Consider the following 17,882-nt stretch of genomic DNA (forward strand, 5'->3'; position numbering starts at 1 on the left):
GCCACGCGACTAGAGATAAGATTTAAACTCGATATTAGGCATCTCAAACCAGGAGCATTGTAGAACTATACCGTGTGCGAGACGTTATGAATTAGAACACGATACAGTGCAAACCGGGTCCTTTTAAGACATTTCTAGTGGTCAATTAGATATATATTATAAAAAGTCACTTGTGGTAGTATTTAAGCTCAAAAATTTTTCTTATATAGTTTAGAAAGAAGCTTATATAGGCTCTCAAGGTTCGCTAAATTGATCTAAGTTGGGTCTTCTCAAAACAAATACTAATAATATTGAAAACACCAGTGGATTTAGGTTGTGATTGTTGTCTTGCCATATCTCGACAATACCATTGTAGCTAAAAAGACATGTTCTAGTTATAAAAAATTATCCTCCTAGGAAGATAGACGACCAATTAGTACGAAGACAGAATGGAACAAGACCAGGACAACTGCTAAGGCTAGACAACTATTGTTCAGTAGCAAAAGACAAAAAATAGTCGCGCCCGGGATCGAACCGGGAACCTTCTCGGTGCACTAATGTGAGCGAGACGCCATGACCATTAGGCCACGCGACTTGATTAATAATCTATTTTGTTTGCATCGGCTACACTAAGCAGCTTGAAGCAACAAAAATAACAGCTTTTGATACTCTCCAACGTATAGCCCAAAACATATAGTAAATACGAGATTCTCTACATATGTATCTCAAGCCAATGTTTCCTTTTATTTCATTCCAAGGTTTCTTGTAGATAATTATTGATACACCTTATTAACATTATTCATTAGTCTCAAATAAATATCTACGCTGCAATATTGTGGTATCGAAAATTACGTTGCTTCAGGGTTTGAGCCAGCCGTGGGTAAGCTTCTCAAAGAAGCTGAATACTAGTTGCCTCATAAAGACAGAAAATAACTATATGATATCCAAAGTCGCGTGGCCTAATGGTCATGGCGTCTCGCTCACATTAGTGCACCGAGAAGGTTCCCGGTTCGATCCCGGGCGCGACTATTTTTTGTCTTTTGCTACTGAACAATAGTTGTCTAGCCTAGTATTTATCATCACCAGTCCATTCGGTCTTCCTACTACGGAATTGGACCTCTATCTCAAGTAAGAGTATGAACTTTTGCGTATTTGAAGTTATATCTCTCCTAATTTATGTTCTATGAGCTTCTTTCTGATCTATAATGAACTAGATGATTTTGAACTATACTGCCTGCCATAAGTGACTTTATATATGGATCAGCGGCAAATGCAATTGACCACTGGAAAACATGGTCTTAACCTATCCAAGATTCCCCTGGTGGCTGTATTAATATATGTGGAGCTCAGAGGGCGGATAGTCAAATTGTTTGCATCACATCTAGCTGTTAGATTAAGGTTAGTTTTACAACTCAATATTTGAACTATATAACGCAGCCTCTTCACAAGATCTATCCAACGGACTGTAGAAGACTTCCTCGCTCTTTACCAAAAGGAGTATCTTGATAATATTCCCTTTGGCCGCCAGATAATGCACCTAGCGAATGCTCATGCAATATCGGAAAGGCTCGCAAAAAGGAGCTTCAGATCGAGAATCAACTCAATGGCATGTTATGGCAACATGACGGATCTTCCCCGAATTGAGAATGATTCTGCTTCTCAAATTGACTATCCCGAGGCTTGTCGCTACTGCGAAGAGGGCGCTATTCGAGCAATACGTAGAACCGCTAGGTAGGTCATAATTCTAAACTCTTGGAGAGAGCTTAATCAATTCTACATAGGATCTATAACACATGCCCGAACACCAAGCCCTCCCTTCTTGATATCGACTACTAGTCTAGCAGAATATCAAATAACGTTGATTGTGATATATGCAGACTTTACTTCGACTATAACGATCGCATCGGGGACCTAAGCTTTAAAGCAGACGATGCTAGCGGTACGCAGAATCTACAACCCTGGCGAATTTCCGCAGAACGGTACCTAATGCGATTGAGTAGCAGCATAGCGACTGCTGATGGTACTATAACGACGGGGATTCGTTCCGTCTTTGGTACGCCAGCATCTTGAAGATCCATCGGTCTAGTGGATATTTCAGGGCTGGTATTGGCTTAGTGATTAAGCTACGTAGGTGCAAAGATCGTTTTTCATGCGAATTCTGATTATTTAGATCTTAGACAGAAAACCAACATAATATATATATATGAAATTTTGTCTGCTCCCACCTAGTTTTGGCGCAAACTCATACTAATTGTGGGTATTTGGTGATCTGCTTTCGAGAATAGAAGAGATAAAAAGAGAATAAAGTAGTACCACCGATTAAACAGCCCGCAAATTCCACCTCTAATGCCCTATCTCGAAGAGGGTTGATATATCAGATGCAGTAGATGGTCTATAAACTAGCGCAACAGGGCTACCCCGCCTAGCATCACACTCCATCCCATATCTCCCTAATAGGTTCTCATAGGCATTATTCGAAGACTGGCTGCGTCTGAATTATTCAACATATCCTCCCTCTTCAACCTCATCAGCATGGCAATGGCCGCCTCCACCTATACAATACTGTTAATGAAACCACACAGCCCAGAAGCAACAGCTCAAGACGTCTGGCAAACAATCGTATCCCAATGGTTTACTCCTTTCGATAGCTACAGATGGGGCTTCAAAGCTCCCAAGCCCACCAACAACACGCCCGATAGCATCGTCCTCCAAGTCATTCAAGTTATCGAGATACCAGCAGTCAAATTTGAGTTGATTGAACACCCAGTATTCATAGTCGTTTGCAAGGGTCCATCTAGCGACAGCGATACTCCAGACTGGGATGATATCATGCAGGTCGAGTTCATTCACCGTATATCAGAAAACTCGAACTTGAACTCTTCGGAAACAGAAAGACTGTTTGGAGCTGTTGCTATTGGTCAGAAAGTGAAGTTTATCGATTTGATGGGAAAGCACGGCCTGATCACAGATTGGCTCGGCTTCACGAGGATATCTTGGATTTGGAGAAGGTGGATAGATGTTCACAGGTTGAGGGTATGATGCATCATATCAAGACGAATGCATGGCAGTGGGTTACTGGATAAGTGGCTTTGGGCATTGTGGTGTGTGATGGCTTCTTTGCAGCCATCACATCTATTATTTACTGGGATTTGAAGCAGGGAGAATACTCGAGGTAGACAGTCCAACTTGATTTATGGTATCGCCCTGTTATTTGAAGGTGAAAGAGTTATGAAGATTAGTAGTGTAGGTGTGACGGCCATCGTAATATAAGAAGACTCGAGACATTACGGGCTTGGAACGATGGAGGCTCCGGTATGCTGACAATGGAATCGTGTACGTCAACCGATCTCGAACACAAGATCCTGGTATGCCCCTTGAGGTATTGATACATTTATTTGCGTTACTTCAACCTGTGAATACAACTGGAAACTACAGCTCTATTGAAATATCTAAGTCACAGTAAAACCCGAAGAAATAAAGTGCATTATACTGATATCATTCTTCACGTAATTCACCTGGTGATTATTCCATACTCTATAGACAACCATGCTCGATCTGGTATTTGCGAGGGTGAAGGGTGGGCAATGCGAGAAAATAATCCGTGAATGGATGTCACGGATTTAGGAACGGGTGGGGAGAGGGGAAAGGTATGTACATTTCATGAATGCATGCTGGAAGGCCACAAAAACTGCACACACGGGGATGGGAAGGGGAAAAAAGAGGCGAAGAGACACGTCGAAGTAGACGGCGGGAGTTGCTTTGGGCCCAGCCCCCGAATCAATGGTCTCTTACCACCGAGATGAGGCTGTGCTCTTGGTAGAACAGAAGATATAGCGATGGATCTAGCGAAAACATTGGATACAAGGGTTGTCCGACGCCATTTGAGATGGCTCCAGAATCCCACAATGTACGATACCAATGTTCCACTGCTGACGACGCACACGTTTTCTTCCAAATGCAACCAAGAGATGAATCACAACAGCCAGTCCCAGTGGCACAGCATGCTTGATGAATGTGTCAACAGTGATGATGGAAAAGGTGACACCATCTTCCGATAATAAAAAAAGCCATCAGATCCGTTGAACGCCAGAAAGGAAACCCCATGACCAACATAACATGCAGGCTCCAGCTGAAAACTCCCAAGGGCGGACCCAAGAGATGCACACAGCCGAATAAATAGACAGGGGAAAAGGGAGACGCAGGAAGATGTGGCAAGCACTGAGCACTACGGCATCAGCGTCAAGATCTATGGCGAGGCCCAGCCACCAGCCACTTCCACCCATTCGGGGAGACAGCTGCCTTGCTTGCCCTCGACATCGACAATGTCGGTGTCGCAGCGGCATCGGCAACCGACACCATTCTCCTTGACTTGATCAGCGTTCGCCCAGTACTCGTCTTCCTCGATCCGTTTCTTCTCGTCGTCGGTGGTCTTCTCAAGGTAAGGAATACGGGTGAGTTGGCGGGCCGGAGCGTTGGCTGGGCAATGCTGAATGGTAGTGTGTCGGTAGCCGAAGTCACGGAAGTAATGAATATCACTAGGCGCGAGGAGAGCACCGGCGGCGAGAGAGTGAATAGGAGCATCACCCCACTAGTAAAGTCAGTAAGAATCACCCAGCAGAGTTCAAAGACATAATATGACATACCCGTTCATTCCAAAATCCTCCACTTCGGTCCATCATAGTGAAGAAGTCCTCATACTCCTTGCTGCGGAACCAATCCAGACGGGCAATCTCGAAGTTACTCCAGAAATGGCACATGTTGTAGCTCTCGCCTTCCATGGCCTCTGGGTCCACATCCTTCAGATTGTTGTCACCGGGGTCGGTCTGCAGAATTTCATCTGGCAATTTGTCCTTCTTCTCCTCGGGAGGAGTTTCTGGTTGCGCTGGCTGCTCTAGGAACATCTCCCACAGACCCTTGGACTTGAGCTTGTTCTTGCGCTTGTAAGCAGCCGCGTACCGGAAGATGTTAGGAACGGTCTCCCGAAGCTCTTTCACTGCGATTGTGAAGCCGTAGGTCTTGTTTGCTTCAGCCATCTTGAGGAATGGATCACTAAAGTAACAAAGTCAGCAGATTGACCAGAAAAACATGCCACAGTAGGTATCTTACTAAGTGATGTCGCAGAAGTACTTGATCTCGGGCTCCAAACGCCAGTACCACTCGTACTTCATCAGCAGAGGGTGCTTGTAGAAGTGTCTATCGCAAAGTTAGCTTTATAATCCAAGTCGTCCTAAATCCAGCATTGAAGACTCACCCTGAGTAGAATCGGCACATGTGGTGATAGCTTTCCATTCCACCGTACATGATAGCGGCATCACCCTGCTTCCTGATGCCCTCTTTGGCAACATCATGGTCAACCCAATCAGGGAAGCCCCACATGCTGTTGTCAATCTTGCCGAACTCAACGTCCGCGCTGGTGTAGTTTTTGACCGTTGCCTTGAAGTCCTCATCGAAGTCACCATCGTTGAGGAAAACATAGGGGTAGTGCCACCACCGATTGAAGTGTCTCTCAATCGACTTGAGCGACTGGATCACGCCATCCAACTCCTTATTCCTAGCAAGGACGACGAAGGCGGCATTGGCGCGGGGAGCCTTTGCGATTTGCTCGGGCTCAATGGGCATACAGCCCGTAGCAAAGACTTTATCGTGCTTTTCGCTGATTTTTCTGTAAAACGTAGGAGGTTAGCCATCGCACACAGGACCGCGGATTGACAGGGCGATACGAACCGGATAGAAGGCGGAGTGCCCGCTGGAATTAGGATCCCGCCGGGAGAGGCAGGGTGTCGGACAAAGAGGAGCAGAATAAGGACAATTACAAGACATGGAAATAGTAAAACAAGACCCAGGGGTATAGAAATAGATGAGTTCCCCTTTAGGCGAATCCTCCGTCGGAAAAAGGCGAATCTAGGATGGAGGCGACCTTTCTCGGTTGGAGCATCTTCCAACGGCAGACTCGGCGCGCTTGGCAGCCGTTTCGTAATGCGTTGGATGAAGCTCATGAGTGCGATTGTCGTGAGAACCCACAAATAACAGTAAAGGTCAAGCTGTCAGGCCCAAGCGACAGCACGGGGCCGTTAGGGAGATAGCGGAGAAATCGTGTCGGAGGTGTGATCAGAAGAGTAATGCGTCTTGATCGAGGGAAAAAAAAGTAGTGAGCACACGATCAAATTAAATTTGAACCGTATGGATCACAGGAAGATCTGAAAGTCGAAAGATCTCAAATGAAAATAGAGAAAATGACAGCAAAACGAGTGGCCGGAGGAATGCCTCCTTTCCTCCCCCAACTTTCTCAGTCCCACGGTAAATAGATGGGGAGAGCGTCGGGAGCAACGCGGGCAACTGTGAACAGCAAGGTACACAGAGGAGATATTGGGGACATCAACTGAGGGTGATGAAGAAAGAAGACGGATGGGGAATTGGAAGATGGGATGGGTTCCAAAAGGTTGCTTGCGCCTCCCTGGTCTTGGCGAAGTCCGGTGGCCTCTTGTCACCCCGAGACGGTTATTTTTGCCCCTAGTTGCGGTGCAGTGGCGGTATACCCAGTATTGTATGGTATTTATGAGGTAATATTCCTTTTGTGTGATTATCCTTTTTTTACTTCTACATATATGTAATATATTTCATATATTCTTTTAATATTTCCTTGACTTGTAGAGTGTATCCCCTACATTTGAGATCGATCTGGAACTTCTCTCTTGCGCGTTCTTTGTCTTTACCGGAACTGTGATTGGCTTCTGGCGTCTAGGGGGCCAGGTGATTTTAAAACGGCAGCGTACCATACTAGCCCCTAAGCTAACGAAGAAAGCTTCTGTGTGATTTTAATTTCATCTGGAACTATGCTTGTGCTCGTGTACTTTGTACTTTATACAAGCTCTTGTACCTGAATCCCCCATATGCGATAGTACAGTTTATTGTACATGCGTACGTAGTCCACTTGACATGATCCACAATTGTTCGGCCCTATGGGGCAATTTCACATATTATAAAGTAAGTAGTGAATGCGAAGAGATATTATCTGGTTTCTCTAGAGTTGATTTAGTTAAACTGGTCCTCACATTTACCAGGATAACCCAGAGCCCTAAGTTGACTTATCGCACCTGTAGGTACTCGTACATATAGCCAATACAATCTCCAGAATTAGCGCATGACGATCGAGGGTCCAAACTTCCCCCGTTAGACCCTAAAGTAGCGATTCCTCGGCACGTCTGACCCTGTCATCTGCTCAAATTCAGCCTCTTTTTGTGCCTATTATTGAGTGAAGTACCTAGTACAAGCTATTCCATACTCACAAGGGCATATATGCAGGTACTAGGTACATACCTGGGTAATATCAAATCTGCACGTGACATTGACACAGTGTAATTTATGTAATTTTCAATTTCCAAAAGAAATCCAATTTAATTGCAAATTGAATGAATGGGTCCCATCTAAGGTCTGGACCCTTGGTAAATTACATAAATTTGTATAAATGTGTTTTTCTTACTTTTTTTTTTTTCTCCTATATCTTCGCCTATGCCCACCTACATGTGGTATATATCTAGGATTACGTATGGAGTATACAATGTTCATGTTTACTCTCAACTTATATTCACCTAGTTAGGCTAATATATCATACATTCCAGGATTCATATAATTTCTCCCATGCACGTTGTAGATCCTAACTTGCCCGTTTTGAAGCCAAAGGGTCAAGAAGGCTTGGTTCCGAGATCATCCCCGTCATCCCCCCATCATCCCTCTCTCCGCATGACAATAACTATATGGAGTCGTGGGGTTCCCCTTTTTCTTTTCTTTCCTTTCACCAAACCTCAACATGAATACAGTCCTGCCTCGGCCCTTCTCTGAGGGCAAACCGATCAAACTCCCTGAACCCCCCTCATCTCATTTCCGGCCTCATAACAGTGGAAATTTGGATCCCTTTTCGCCAGTGAACGAAAATGGAAGTTTCGAATTCGATCGAGTCTTGAAGACGGGGAAAGTCTCTCGCCGAGTCAAGCATAAACATGTCTTTCGCGCCTCATGGAAAACAGCCTACCTCGTCCTCAGACCGAACCTCCTTTCCGTATACAAAGACGAGGAAACCACTCGCCTCCGAGTCTCCATTTCCCTATCTGAAGTGACCGCCGTCGCGCCCGTCAAGTCTCCGCGATCAACCCGGCGGCATGTTTTCGGTGTCTTTACTCCATCTACGAATTACCGCTTCGAAGTCCTGACCGAACGCGATGCCGAGGACTGGATCAATCGCATTCGTGCCGAGACCCCGGGTGACGAGGACGAGCAAGCTTTCCTGGCTTTGACCCAACAGCGCGAGCCCCCCGCCATCCACAAACACCTCGTTGACGAGACAACCGATCCCTCCGACTTCGATCATACTGGCCGTGCCAGCTCGCCCGAGCCACGCCATGCACTATCCCCACGCAGCAAAAATGCCCAGAGACTCCCTTACATCCAAGATTACTCCGGCAACGAAATGACCTCATTTTCAGAGTTCTCCGATGGACCTGCCCCAGCACGCAACAGCCGCCTACGATCTATGCGCTCCCTCCATTCGCTGTCCGTTCCAACAGAGGATAAACCAGTACCCCGGCCGTCAGCATCTATACTCCGAGACACAAACAAACAGTCAGACCTGGGCATCCTACGTGACCCAGAGCGGGTCATCTGTCAGGGGTACCTGCAGGGGCTACGCATCCAAGGGACCGTGCGCCAATGGAAACGACTCTGGGTTGTGCTTCGACCCAAGAGTCTAGCCTTCTACAAGGATGAATCGGAGTACGCAGCTATCAAGATCATCCCCATGTCTCAGGTATTTGATGCCGCAGAAGTGGACCCTTTGTCGAGATCCAAGACCTTTTGCATGCAGATCATCGCCGAAGAAAAGACCTATCGACTTTGCGCCCCAGAGGAAGAGTCCCTCGCGCGCTGGCTAGGTTCATTGAAAAGCATTCTCGCTGCGCGCAGGAGATTGGATCCCGCCATGGGCACTTCTGTATCATGACCTTCACTCTGCGGAGTTGAGCCTTTTTTATTCCTTTACTTATCCCTATTCCCTTCGCTTCATCTTCCCTACATCTCAGCGACCTTCATTCTTCATTTTTTACCTTTCCCATCCTTTCTTTCAATATACCCAGGTTGGTGATTTCGTTTTGACTACTCGTCTCGTGGTGAGTTCGGAGTCTTCAAGGAACGGATTGGCGTTAGTACCTCCGTGCACATTCGGTGGGCGAAGGGGAGTTTTTTTTCATCGAAGCTACCCAGCTTTCTTTTCTACCTTTGATTTCTTCAACGCACTTGTCTGTTGATTTTATTCTTTGAGGCGATGCATCTTCATCGTGCATCCATCCTTCTCACCGTCAAGTCTGGCATTCTCCCTTGTCTGTCGTCTGTCTTCTTCCATTTCAGTGTCTATATTGAGCACCTATTATGTATCATATTGCTTCGGGCCGTAGTACTCTAGTGCATAATTATAATACCGACGAGAAAAGTTACGTTCAAACCTTTCCAGTGAGAGAACCCGACGCGGTGCTCCCAGTTGTCTATCCCGTTCATATGATATACAAGAATAGTTGGCCGCTTATGCCTGATGTCTCTTGAGTGGTCTTTTCAGTGGTCTTTTCATTGGTATTTTCAGTGGTTCTGTTTATATGTCTTTCTTTGAGATATTCTCTAGAGGCTTAATTTGTGAAAGCGACTTTGCCATGTACAACCTGGGAGTTCAATTCGGCAAAACGTTGTTACCATAGCTTTGGTCATACAACGGCTTAGGGTTATGCAATTCATGACGCCAACGAATGAATTTCGTGAGAAACTTGTCAGAATCCCAGTTAATTCGCAGTAATTAACATGCTTGGGATGGTTTCACTAACCCTAGTTCAGCCTGGATGCTAATAATCTTGAACTCCGGCGGAATCTAGATTAACGCCTTCGATGCAGCTTAACACTTTTATGACCTATTCCTACGTACGACTTGATGCAATGTTGTATCACAGGATGGCTCCATCCATTTCTTCTTGATTCTATTCCTGTTTTTATTATCAAATTTTTCTGTATCTACAGGGGGAAGAAGTCCATAATCATGGGTGAATTCCAGCAATATGGAATACCAGATCAGGTAAAGCCTCGCACCCGAACCGGGTGCGAGGCCGCCGTTTAGACAGAGCGTAGCTCGGATATGCCCATAGAAGATATTTTTTGATACATTAGGCTTATTATTTTCGTCACCTGAGCCGTATTGTTGGCACTTTGGTTCTATGTTTATCGTTTGTTTGATTCATTCATATTGAAGTACTCAGTACAGCATCGTTGAAAGATAATATGACGTCCTGGAGCGGCCGGAAATCTGGTGTGGATACACATACCAAAGCCATTATCAAAATATCGCCGTTCAGTAGTAGGGCCTTCCATGCTTGAGGATCCTTAATAGAGGAGTACATTGTTTGGTTATGTGGACAGTCAGTCAACCGAAACCTATGGAATGCATGCGCGAAAGTAGAGCCAACGAGAATGAAAATGTTGTTGAATGGCTCTATAATCTATATTGGGACCACCAGCCCTTCAGCTAGGTGGCGAAGGGTAGCCGAAGAAGATGCTAAATTGTTATGTGAACAAGCTACAATGTGTAGCGATAAATACAAAAAGCCCCCTAAGCTCAAACTAACGCATTTCCTCTTCTTCAACAGGAATGCTGTTATACTCACCCGAGAAGGACCTGCCTGCTCCATCAGTAGTAGCAAGATCTTCCTCGGGCTTGCTCTCGTGTTGCACAACCAAGAACGACGAGACCACAATAGCTGCTCCAACCCAGTACAAGGGGCTGGAGTATTGTGACTGTAGGACCATCTGTCCAATCAGGGAGAGCGGGATAGTCATACTGAGCCCAACTGTCACGATAAGCGGTGTGGTAAGAAGCATAGCGTAAGCCCAAGCAATGTCAGAGACAAATGATGCAAGCGCGTTAGACTGATAGATGTGAGGTTAGTCGAGAATCAAAGGTGAACAAGAGGGTTGGGAGTCATACCAGAATGATGAACCACACTCGCGACGTTTCGGGTAAGGAGAAGGTCTCCATTCCAGTCCAGTGCAGGATGAAGAAACCAGGCCACAGAAGGATGATGTTGAAGAATCCAACTAGTCCGAAGAACAGTGGCATGTTTACACGGGACTCGTCGCCAACTTGTTTCTTCATCACGACAGTGTAAAGACCGTACATGATGGCGCTGAACGCGGCCATGGCATCGCCGAGAGCAATCTCCCCTGTGGATTTGTGGGGGAATGAACCCTCACTACCATCACCAGCATCACCTGTATCTGGCGCGGAGAGATCTACGCGCGAAATCAAGATAATGCCAATCAAGGAAGCCATGACACCCATGAATTTGCGCATAGTGAATTTCTCAACACGGAACAGGGCGCCGAAGACCATGGTCCATACACCTAGACGAGTGAGAGTGAGAACTGGACTTTGGACATATTTAGATAGGGGGATCCTTACCACTCGTGGAAGTTAGAATAGTCGTGCTTCCAACGGATGTAAATTGAAGGCATCCCATGGCGAAGTAATTTGCCTATCCAGAGATACTTCTGTTAGTTCATTTCCAGCACATAAGATATCATATCATGAGGTGTACGACATACGGTGAACTATGATAGGTTAGTCAGCTGGTCATATATTCAAACTTCAAGGTTGTTTGCTTACCCAAAGAAGACAAAACTGAACACTGAGTCTAGCCGTTGCTTTCAGCCCTAGCTTTCCACTTGGAGGATCCTGTCTCTCCCGCGCGAATCGCCCACCCTCTTCATCGGAGCCGCTGCGCAGCATGCTCTCCTCCTCAGCCTTGGGGTCATGCGAATCCAAATGATTCAAAAAGCTCTTTACCGAAGTGATCTTAGAAAGTTTCCCATGGCGCCAAAGAGCGAATGTTCGACGAGCGACAATTATAAGGAGGGGCATCATAAACATGGATGTATTCGTATAAGTGACGAAGAAAGGTTTCGGGTAGGTTCTGTCGGCGAAGATAGTCTGGATAGCATTGTGTAATTAGCCAAATGCTCGTAACATTATATGCCTTTTGCGTTATGGATCAAAAAAAAGAGGGCGCGCATACACTTCCAAGGAAATTCGACGTCGTCCATAGCACAACCACCACTAGGAGTAGGATAATTCCTAATGTTCGCCGCGCCATCCCTAGCGGCATCGCGCCGGGTACTTCAGAAGTGGCCGAGACCATGATAATTGTAGTTTGAGAGGTTTGTGAGAAAGGGTAAATTTGCGTGGCTTCTCAGGGTGTTATCAGGAGTCTCGTGTCGCCCGATGTCGCAATCGCTACGTTTGCAGCCGAGGATTCCGAGTTGGACGGAATAACAGTCGGACTGTCACCTTGAAATGCGATATATATGCGGGGCAAATGAGTGCCACGAGACTTCCTGCCTAAAGAGTGCTTGAAGAGAACACGGGGTTAGATGCCAAGCATTCTCAAGATAAGCGTCTTCGGGTGGGGAGAAATGTAGTCGCCGATATTTGATATTAGGGGCTCACTAACACCCTATCTAGCGAATGAATTTTTCCTCGGATTTAATCTAATCCCGTCTATGGGTTGGGAGCATTGGATCTGTTCTTTAGTACTTATTTGTAGGATAAGTAGGTATGGATGCAGCCTTGGAGAAGAAACCTTACGTTTACATAACTCGAGGCATACTAGTTACTTCGTATTCAGAGATGATATGCAACTTAAAAATTTCAGACAATAAGATTGTTTAGATCGAAAAGAACAAAGCTGGGGTTAGGGGACTCCCATCTGATTAATGGGTACTACTTTTAGCCTAATAAAAAGGTTGCCCAGACTCACCTTCTATTAATGTTCGATCGCTTCTAGGTACGGAGTACGGAGTACATAAATAGCAAATATGTACACCGAACATAGTCCTATTTGCTCCAATGCCCCCTTACCGCTGTTATTTACATTGATTGTACGGAGTACAACTAGTAATTACCAGCCACATATGTGCACATGTCTAATGGCCACCATCAGGGGTAATCTGCCCTGATGATACATAATGGGTCTACTCCGTACTGGATTTACTTTGATAATACACGACCAATTGCCTATTATAGAAAAATGAAGATGGTATTGCATTAAGCCCAAAAAAGACACTGCCTGCATAGAACTGAATCCACAATTGAAACCAAGACATCTACAAGACACCGGGGGAAGGGCAAGGTCACCCAATGCAAAACCCCTTGGTCTCCTCTACAGACTTAGAACCGGAGACCAAACAAATAGTGGGAAAAAGGAAAGACAAAAGGAAATAGGTCGCTGGAACATCATGTGAATGGGAAGGGTATATCAACAGGCACAGCCATCACGGTCATTGTCTAGATGGATGTTGATTGGGTCGCTGAATTCACCGCTGAATTCCTCGGCCTCTTCCTGGGCAAGTGCACTCCGTGCGATAACTAAACAGTGATTAGCAAGCATGAAAAAGAACAGTGGTTTTTGACAAAACCGCTAGGTAATGGAATTTGACTCACCTTCAAACGCTTGCTCAACGTTGATAGCTTCCTTGGCACTGGTCTCGAAGTAGGGGATGTTACCCTTCGACTGACAGAAGGTCATAGCCCGTTTTGAGGAGATCATACGCTTGTTCTCCTCTACATCGACCTTGTTGCCGATCACAACCTGCACATGACCATCAGCACGGACCAACATATCATTCTTGCCTGCTGCGGCGCACGAGATAAGGGAAAGGAATGCGGGAACAACACTTACGAATGGGAAACTCTCTGGATCTCTCGGGCTTGCCTGGATCAAGAACTCGTCACGCCAGCTGTCGAGAGCCTCAAAACTCTTGGAGTTGTTCACGTCGTAGACCAGCACACAGCAGTCAGCTCCACGGTAGAAGGCGACTCCCAATGACTGGAACCGTTCTTGGCCTGCAGTATCCCAGATCTGACACCAAGTCAGTTATTGCCCCTCATCACGATTGCGCTAGGGTCTTCAAAGCCTTACCTGCATTGTCACCAGTCGATCGTCGACGAGAACCTCCTTTGTGAGGAAATCAGCTCCGATAGTGGCTTTGTAGCTTCCACTGAACTTCTTGTTGACCTATTCGTCTCGGAAAATTGTATGTTAGTGGTTGGAGGGACTCGTCACCGACCGCGGTACGGCCGCAGAGAGGTAGTTGGGGGCGAGGTTGAACGGACATATTGGTTCATCAAACTTGTTTTTCCGACACCGCTGTCACCAAGGATGATAACCTAAATGTTCAAAAAAGCGCCGGTCAGCAAAAAGTCCACTTTTTGAAGTATTCGGTGCTCATAACACGGAGCAGGTGCGGAGATTGTACCTTCAGGAGGACCTTCTTCCTTGACGCCATGGTTGGGAATCGGTCAAGTGACCGAATGTAAATGTGCGAGGGATAAACAAGAAATTCGTTATTAAGCAAAGAGCTATGAGCAGCCTTCACTAAGCCTTTATAGAACAGTTAAGGACAAGGCAGTTGGGGAGTTGGGGTCGGGTTGCAGTTGGATTCGATGATGCATGAGGCCTGGGCGGTGGAGCGGGCGGTGGGCAATTGATAACGATTAGCACCGCATCTCGCTCCCGAGGCGGCAACCAACTCCACTTCATCACATTCAGGTACATTCCCATTTGCTTGGGAAGGCTTATGGCCCACTGGAGGGAGGAGTACTTGGCTGCCCTGACAGTCCGAGATCAACGAGAGAAAGCAAATGCTACCCTTTACGATGCCTGTCAGTCTATCAATGATACTCTTTGTTGACCGCAACTGACATCATTACCAAATATAGATGCTCAGCTTGCAGATCGCACCAGCAAACTAGCAACAGCAGCAAAATGCGCTAGTCCCCCAACATCGCAGAGTGAAGCTCAACCCACCGTTCCTTCTCCTATACTTCCACCACCCAAAAAGCAACGACCGACGGAGCCAGGTTCTACCCCGATCGATCTTCTCAATACTACCCGTGCAGACTTGTCCGAGGCACAGCGATTCCGGTCGGAATTACAAGACCGCTTGAATCGAGTGACCACAGAAGTGGAAATACTTCGCAAGAAGAGTTCGCAAGAGAGTCGACGAATCAATGCCTTGGAAAACGAGAGGGCACATCTAAAGCTACGATTGCAAGACAGAGATGCGGAGCTGAAAGGGAAAGCCAAGTTGCTAGAGGTAGGCTGTTTTGATATCTACATGGGCTTTCCAATCATGCAAGGGGTAGGCGAGGGAAAGTGGCTAACATGAGTTATGTGCATTTCTGCAGGATTTCCAAGATGAACTGGCGACACTAAACCTTCAGCTTAACATGGCCGAAGAACGATCAACTCGACTTAAAAATGAGAACCAAGACCTGGTTGATCGTTGGATGGCCAGAATGGGCCAAGAAGCCGAGGCCATGAACGATGCATCGAAGTATTCCTGATTAGTCCCAATACACCGAGCAGGTGACAGAACAAGGTTACTAGAAGAGACTGGAGCATAGCTTCTGTCACATTCAGATCTTGAATCATGATAGTTAGCCACTTAGATGAAATGTGAAAGCTCTAGATACATGATCATGCGGCCCACATCAAAACTTGCTGATCCTTCAACTGAGTACCTGAACAGCAATTGCTGTAACAAGCCTGCGGTTCACGATATTCTTCCCTATAATTGGAAAGCTATACAAATAGCCAGCTTCCCGACCGCCATCGTCCCTCTGCAACTCCTTGAGTGCCCCAAAGTCCTAATAACTATGTACACCCATCGAGTTGCATAAGCCGCATTGCCAAGGCAATGCTGTCACCAGGGATCCAATACGCTCCTGCACTCGCCCCTTCAGTAGTGGCCCGATCCATCTTCGGTCATGTGCCAACTACTGACATGCCCAATGTTTATACACTATAGTTCCGAATACTGAGGAATAGGGAGGCTAAACCAAGCGTCTCATCTTAAGGGCCTGAAATTGTAGAGATTATCCGTTTTGTACAGGTCAAATTGTCGGAAATGGTATCATACAACAACTCAACAAAGAAAGTATATCCAAAAACGGACGAAGTAATGTACAAAAGTCCCAAAAACCAAAAATGTATGTGCCATGCCAAGATACCAAACCAAGCAGCCGTTGAAAGCTATGGGGTATTCTCAATGAATGCTTTCAGCCGAGAGCTGTCTTTAGTGGCAATGAAATATGTACCGCCAACGTCAGTCCAGCTCACGTTGTTCGACCAGTAATTCTTCTGCTGGACTTTGAGGAGATTGATCGGAGAGTTCAGGTTGCGAGACTGGATTTTGTGACCCGCAGGAACAAAAGACTTGAGTGAGACAATTTTGCATCCTTCTTTCATATCCAAAAAGTGGTTGATCAGCTCATTGTTCAGTTGGGGGTGAAAGCCTGGTTGTTGATGAGCACCACATCAGCCCGCTTCAAGACGCTGGTGATACTCTCCTGCTCAAGGAAGTCGCCTCGGACAAGATGAGTTTTGCCTGGCGCAATTCCCCACAGCCGGCATCGGGCCTTGAATTCCGATTGCTGCAAATCTGCCAAATCACATGCGTTTGACATCATCTCACAGCCCCAACTCTCACAGCCAACCTCAAGTGCCGCCTGGAGAACGACGTTACCTACGCCCGAACCAAGATCGACAAAGACCTGGCCAGATTTGAGCTTGGTTTCTTTGAAAATTGTGCTGACAAAGCGAGGTAGAAGTTCTCCGTAGACGTTGTCCGTGCCATTCTCGTATTGGCGGAGGGACTCCACTTGAGGGGATACCGTGCGCGAGTAGATTTGAGTGAGAATTCTTTCCACCCAAGGTAAACCAATGCCTTGTTTTGCATCCAAATGCTTCGCAAGACTCCCGTTGGTCCTTAACCGCTGAATAGCCTTATTGTAATCATCGACAGCTTCCCGAAATTGGGTCTCGGATGTTACAGCTAGAGCCCGGCGCAATCGGCGCTTGATCCCAGTCGTCTCATCGTTAAACTGATCCGCCTCCTCGGTAGGAATGTAATTATCGGCGACCGTTTCGATGACCTGAACAATGTCGTCGATAGGTCGGAATTCGTCATTTTCTCGGGGAACCACAGAGTCATATCTGGACAAGCAATAAATTAGCACACTAGCACCTAAAAATCAATGGCACAATCAAACAACGTACCTCTCCTGCTGCGATGCACTGGGGTATTGCAGGAGAATCTCTTTTGGCTTGCCCTCAGCGCCGAAGGCGGGCTTGAATTTGCCGGCCTTCTTGCCCGACGTTATATCCGCAGCATGTATCATTTTAAACGGGCGAGATCCTTCTTCCGAAAACGCTTTCACCGAGCGGAGACGCCGATTCGGGTCAGGTTCAGCGCTGGCGCTGGTCCTCGCACGCTTGTGCACCTCAAAAGAGGCCTCGCTGTCGCTTGCGTCATCGTCGCTCGAGAGTCGTTGTTCGGGTGTCGGCCGTTTCCGAATGCGCGAGGGAGTACCCAGTCGTTTTGCCGAGCGTGCGTCCAGGTCACTGGAGACCGATCGAGATTTTAATGCCTGCGCCTTCCGGTTCCGCTCCGTCGAGGACTGGACTCGAGGTGATCGAGTTTCCGAGGGTTGTGTGACCGAGCGTGTAGGAGCTGCAGGTCGAGTCTGCACGACCTTGCGAATTTGCGCCTTCTTTGGCTGTAGAGAGAAGGCCCCGGCCCCTCCTTTCTGAAGGTGGTCGAAAAAGCCCATATGGATAGGGATAGATATAAACAACTAATACAGAAAGAAAATAATTTATGTAAGGTATGCAATAAGAACGATTCAAAGAATATAAGTATAATGCAAGTAAGATGGGATGAAGTGGGAGAAAGAAAAGAAAAGAAAAGGGCTTATCGATTAAGGCGCCACTCGGGGAAACCACGCGATCCCGCGTTCCTTGGCATTTCTCGGCGCTTTT

General features: G+C 46.6%; 7 protein-coding genes across 7 annotated transcripts; 3 read left to right on the forward strand and 4 right to left on the reverse strand.

The window, feature by feature from the left end:
• Positions 1–2,511: 2,511 nt before the first annotated feature.
• N7517_010805 (Cytochrome b5) lies at positions 2,512–3,018 on the forward strand (the record flags this gene model as incomplete). The annotated part of the gene is made up of 1 exon (XM_056728528.1): positions 2,512–3,018. One exon carries the CDS (start codon positions 2,512–2,514, stop codon positions 3,016–3,018), a length of 507 nt encoding a protein of 168 aa, XP_056574343.1.
• A 1,207-nt stretch (positions 3,019–4,225) lies between these two features.
• On the reverse strand, positions 4,226–5,975 carry N7517_010806 (glycosyltransferase family 15 protein; the record flags this gene model as incomplete). The annotated part of the gene is made up of 5 exons (XM_056728529.1): positions 4,226–4,567; positions 4,623–5,028; positions 5,086–5,172; positions 5,231–5,641; positions 5,704–5,975. The coding sequence occupies 5 exons, from the start codon at positions 5,973–5,975 to the stop codon at positions 4,226–4,228; spliced, it is 1,518 nt and encodes a 505-aa protein (XP_056574344.1).
• Positions 5,976–7,786: 1,811 nt separating this feature from the next.
• N7517_010807 (PH domain-containing protein) lies at positions 7,787–8,971 on the forward strand (the record flags this gene model as incomplete). The annotated part of the gene is made up of 1 exon (XM_056728530.1): positions 7,787–8,971. One exon carries the CDS (start codon positions 7,787–7,789, stop codon positions 8,969–8,971), a length of 1,185 nt encoding a protein of 394 aa, XP_056574345.1.
• A 1,655-nt stretch (positions 8,972–10,626) lies between these two features.
• N7517_010808 (DMT family transporter) lies at positions 10,627–12,200 on the reverse strand (the record flags this gene model as incomplete). The annotated part of the gene is made up of 6 exons (XM_056728531.1): positions 10,627–10,932; positions 10,991–11,406; positions 11,465–11,537; positions 11,608–11,613; positions 11,669–11,992; positions 12,078–12,200. The coding sequence occupies 6 exons, from the start codon at positions 12,198–12,200 to the stop codon at positions 10,627–10,629; spliced, it is 1,248 nt and encodes a 415-aa protein (XP_056574346.1).
• A 1,116-nt stretch (positions 12,201–13,316) lies between these two features.
• rab7 (Rab family GTPase YPT7) lies at positions 13,317–14,346 on the reverse strand (the record flags this gene model as incomplete). Its single annotated transcript, XM_056728532.1, has 6 exons — positions 13,317–13,426; positions 13,502–13,649; positions 13,740–13,919; positions 13,980–14,075; positions 14,174–14,227; positions 14,317–14,346. The coding sequence occupies 6 exons, from the start codon at positions 14,344–14,346 to the stop codon at positions 13,317–13,319; spliced, it is 618 nt and encodes a 205-aa protein (XP_056574347.1).
• Positions 14,347–14,637: 291 nt separating this feature from the next.
• Positions 14,638–15,406, forward strand: N7517_010810 (ATG16 family protein; the record flags this gene model as incomplete). Its single annotated transcript, XM_056728533.1, has 3 exons — positions 14,638–14,722; positions 14,780–15,156; positions 15,248–15,406. The coding sequence occupies 3 exons, from the start codon at positions 14,638–14,640 to the stop codon at positions 15,404–15,406; spliced, it is 621 nt and encodes a 206-aa protein (XP_056574348.1).
• A 933-nt stretch (positions 15,407–16,339) lies between these two features.
• Positions 16,340–17,674, reverse strand: dot1 (histone methyltransferase DOT1; the record flags this gene model as incomplete). Its single annotated transcript, XM_056728534.1, has 2 exons — positions 16,340–17,057; positions 17,121–17,674. 2 exons carry the CDS (start codon positions 17,672–17,674, stop codon positions 16,340–16,342), a joined length of 1,272 nt encoding a protein of 423 aa, XP_056574349.1.
• Positions 17,675–17,882: the final 208 nt, after the last annotated feature.

The sequence above is a fragment of the Penicillium concentricum genome, assembly GCF_028827145.1.
Source record: "Penicillium concentricum strain IBT 3081 chromosome Unknown utg000006l_segment0_segment0, whole genome shotgun sequence".
NCBI lineage: Eukaryota > Fungi > Ascomycota > Eurotiomycetes > Eurotiales > Aspergillaceae > Penicillium > Penicillium concentricum.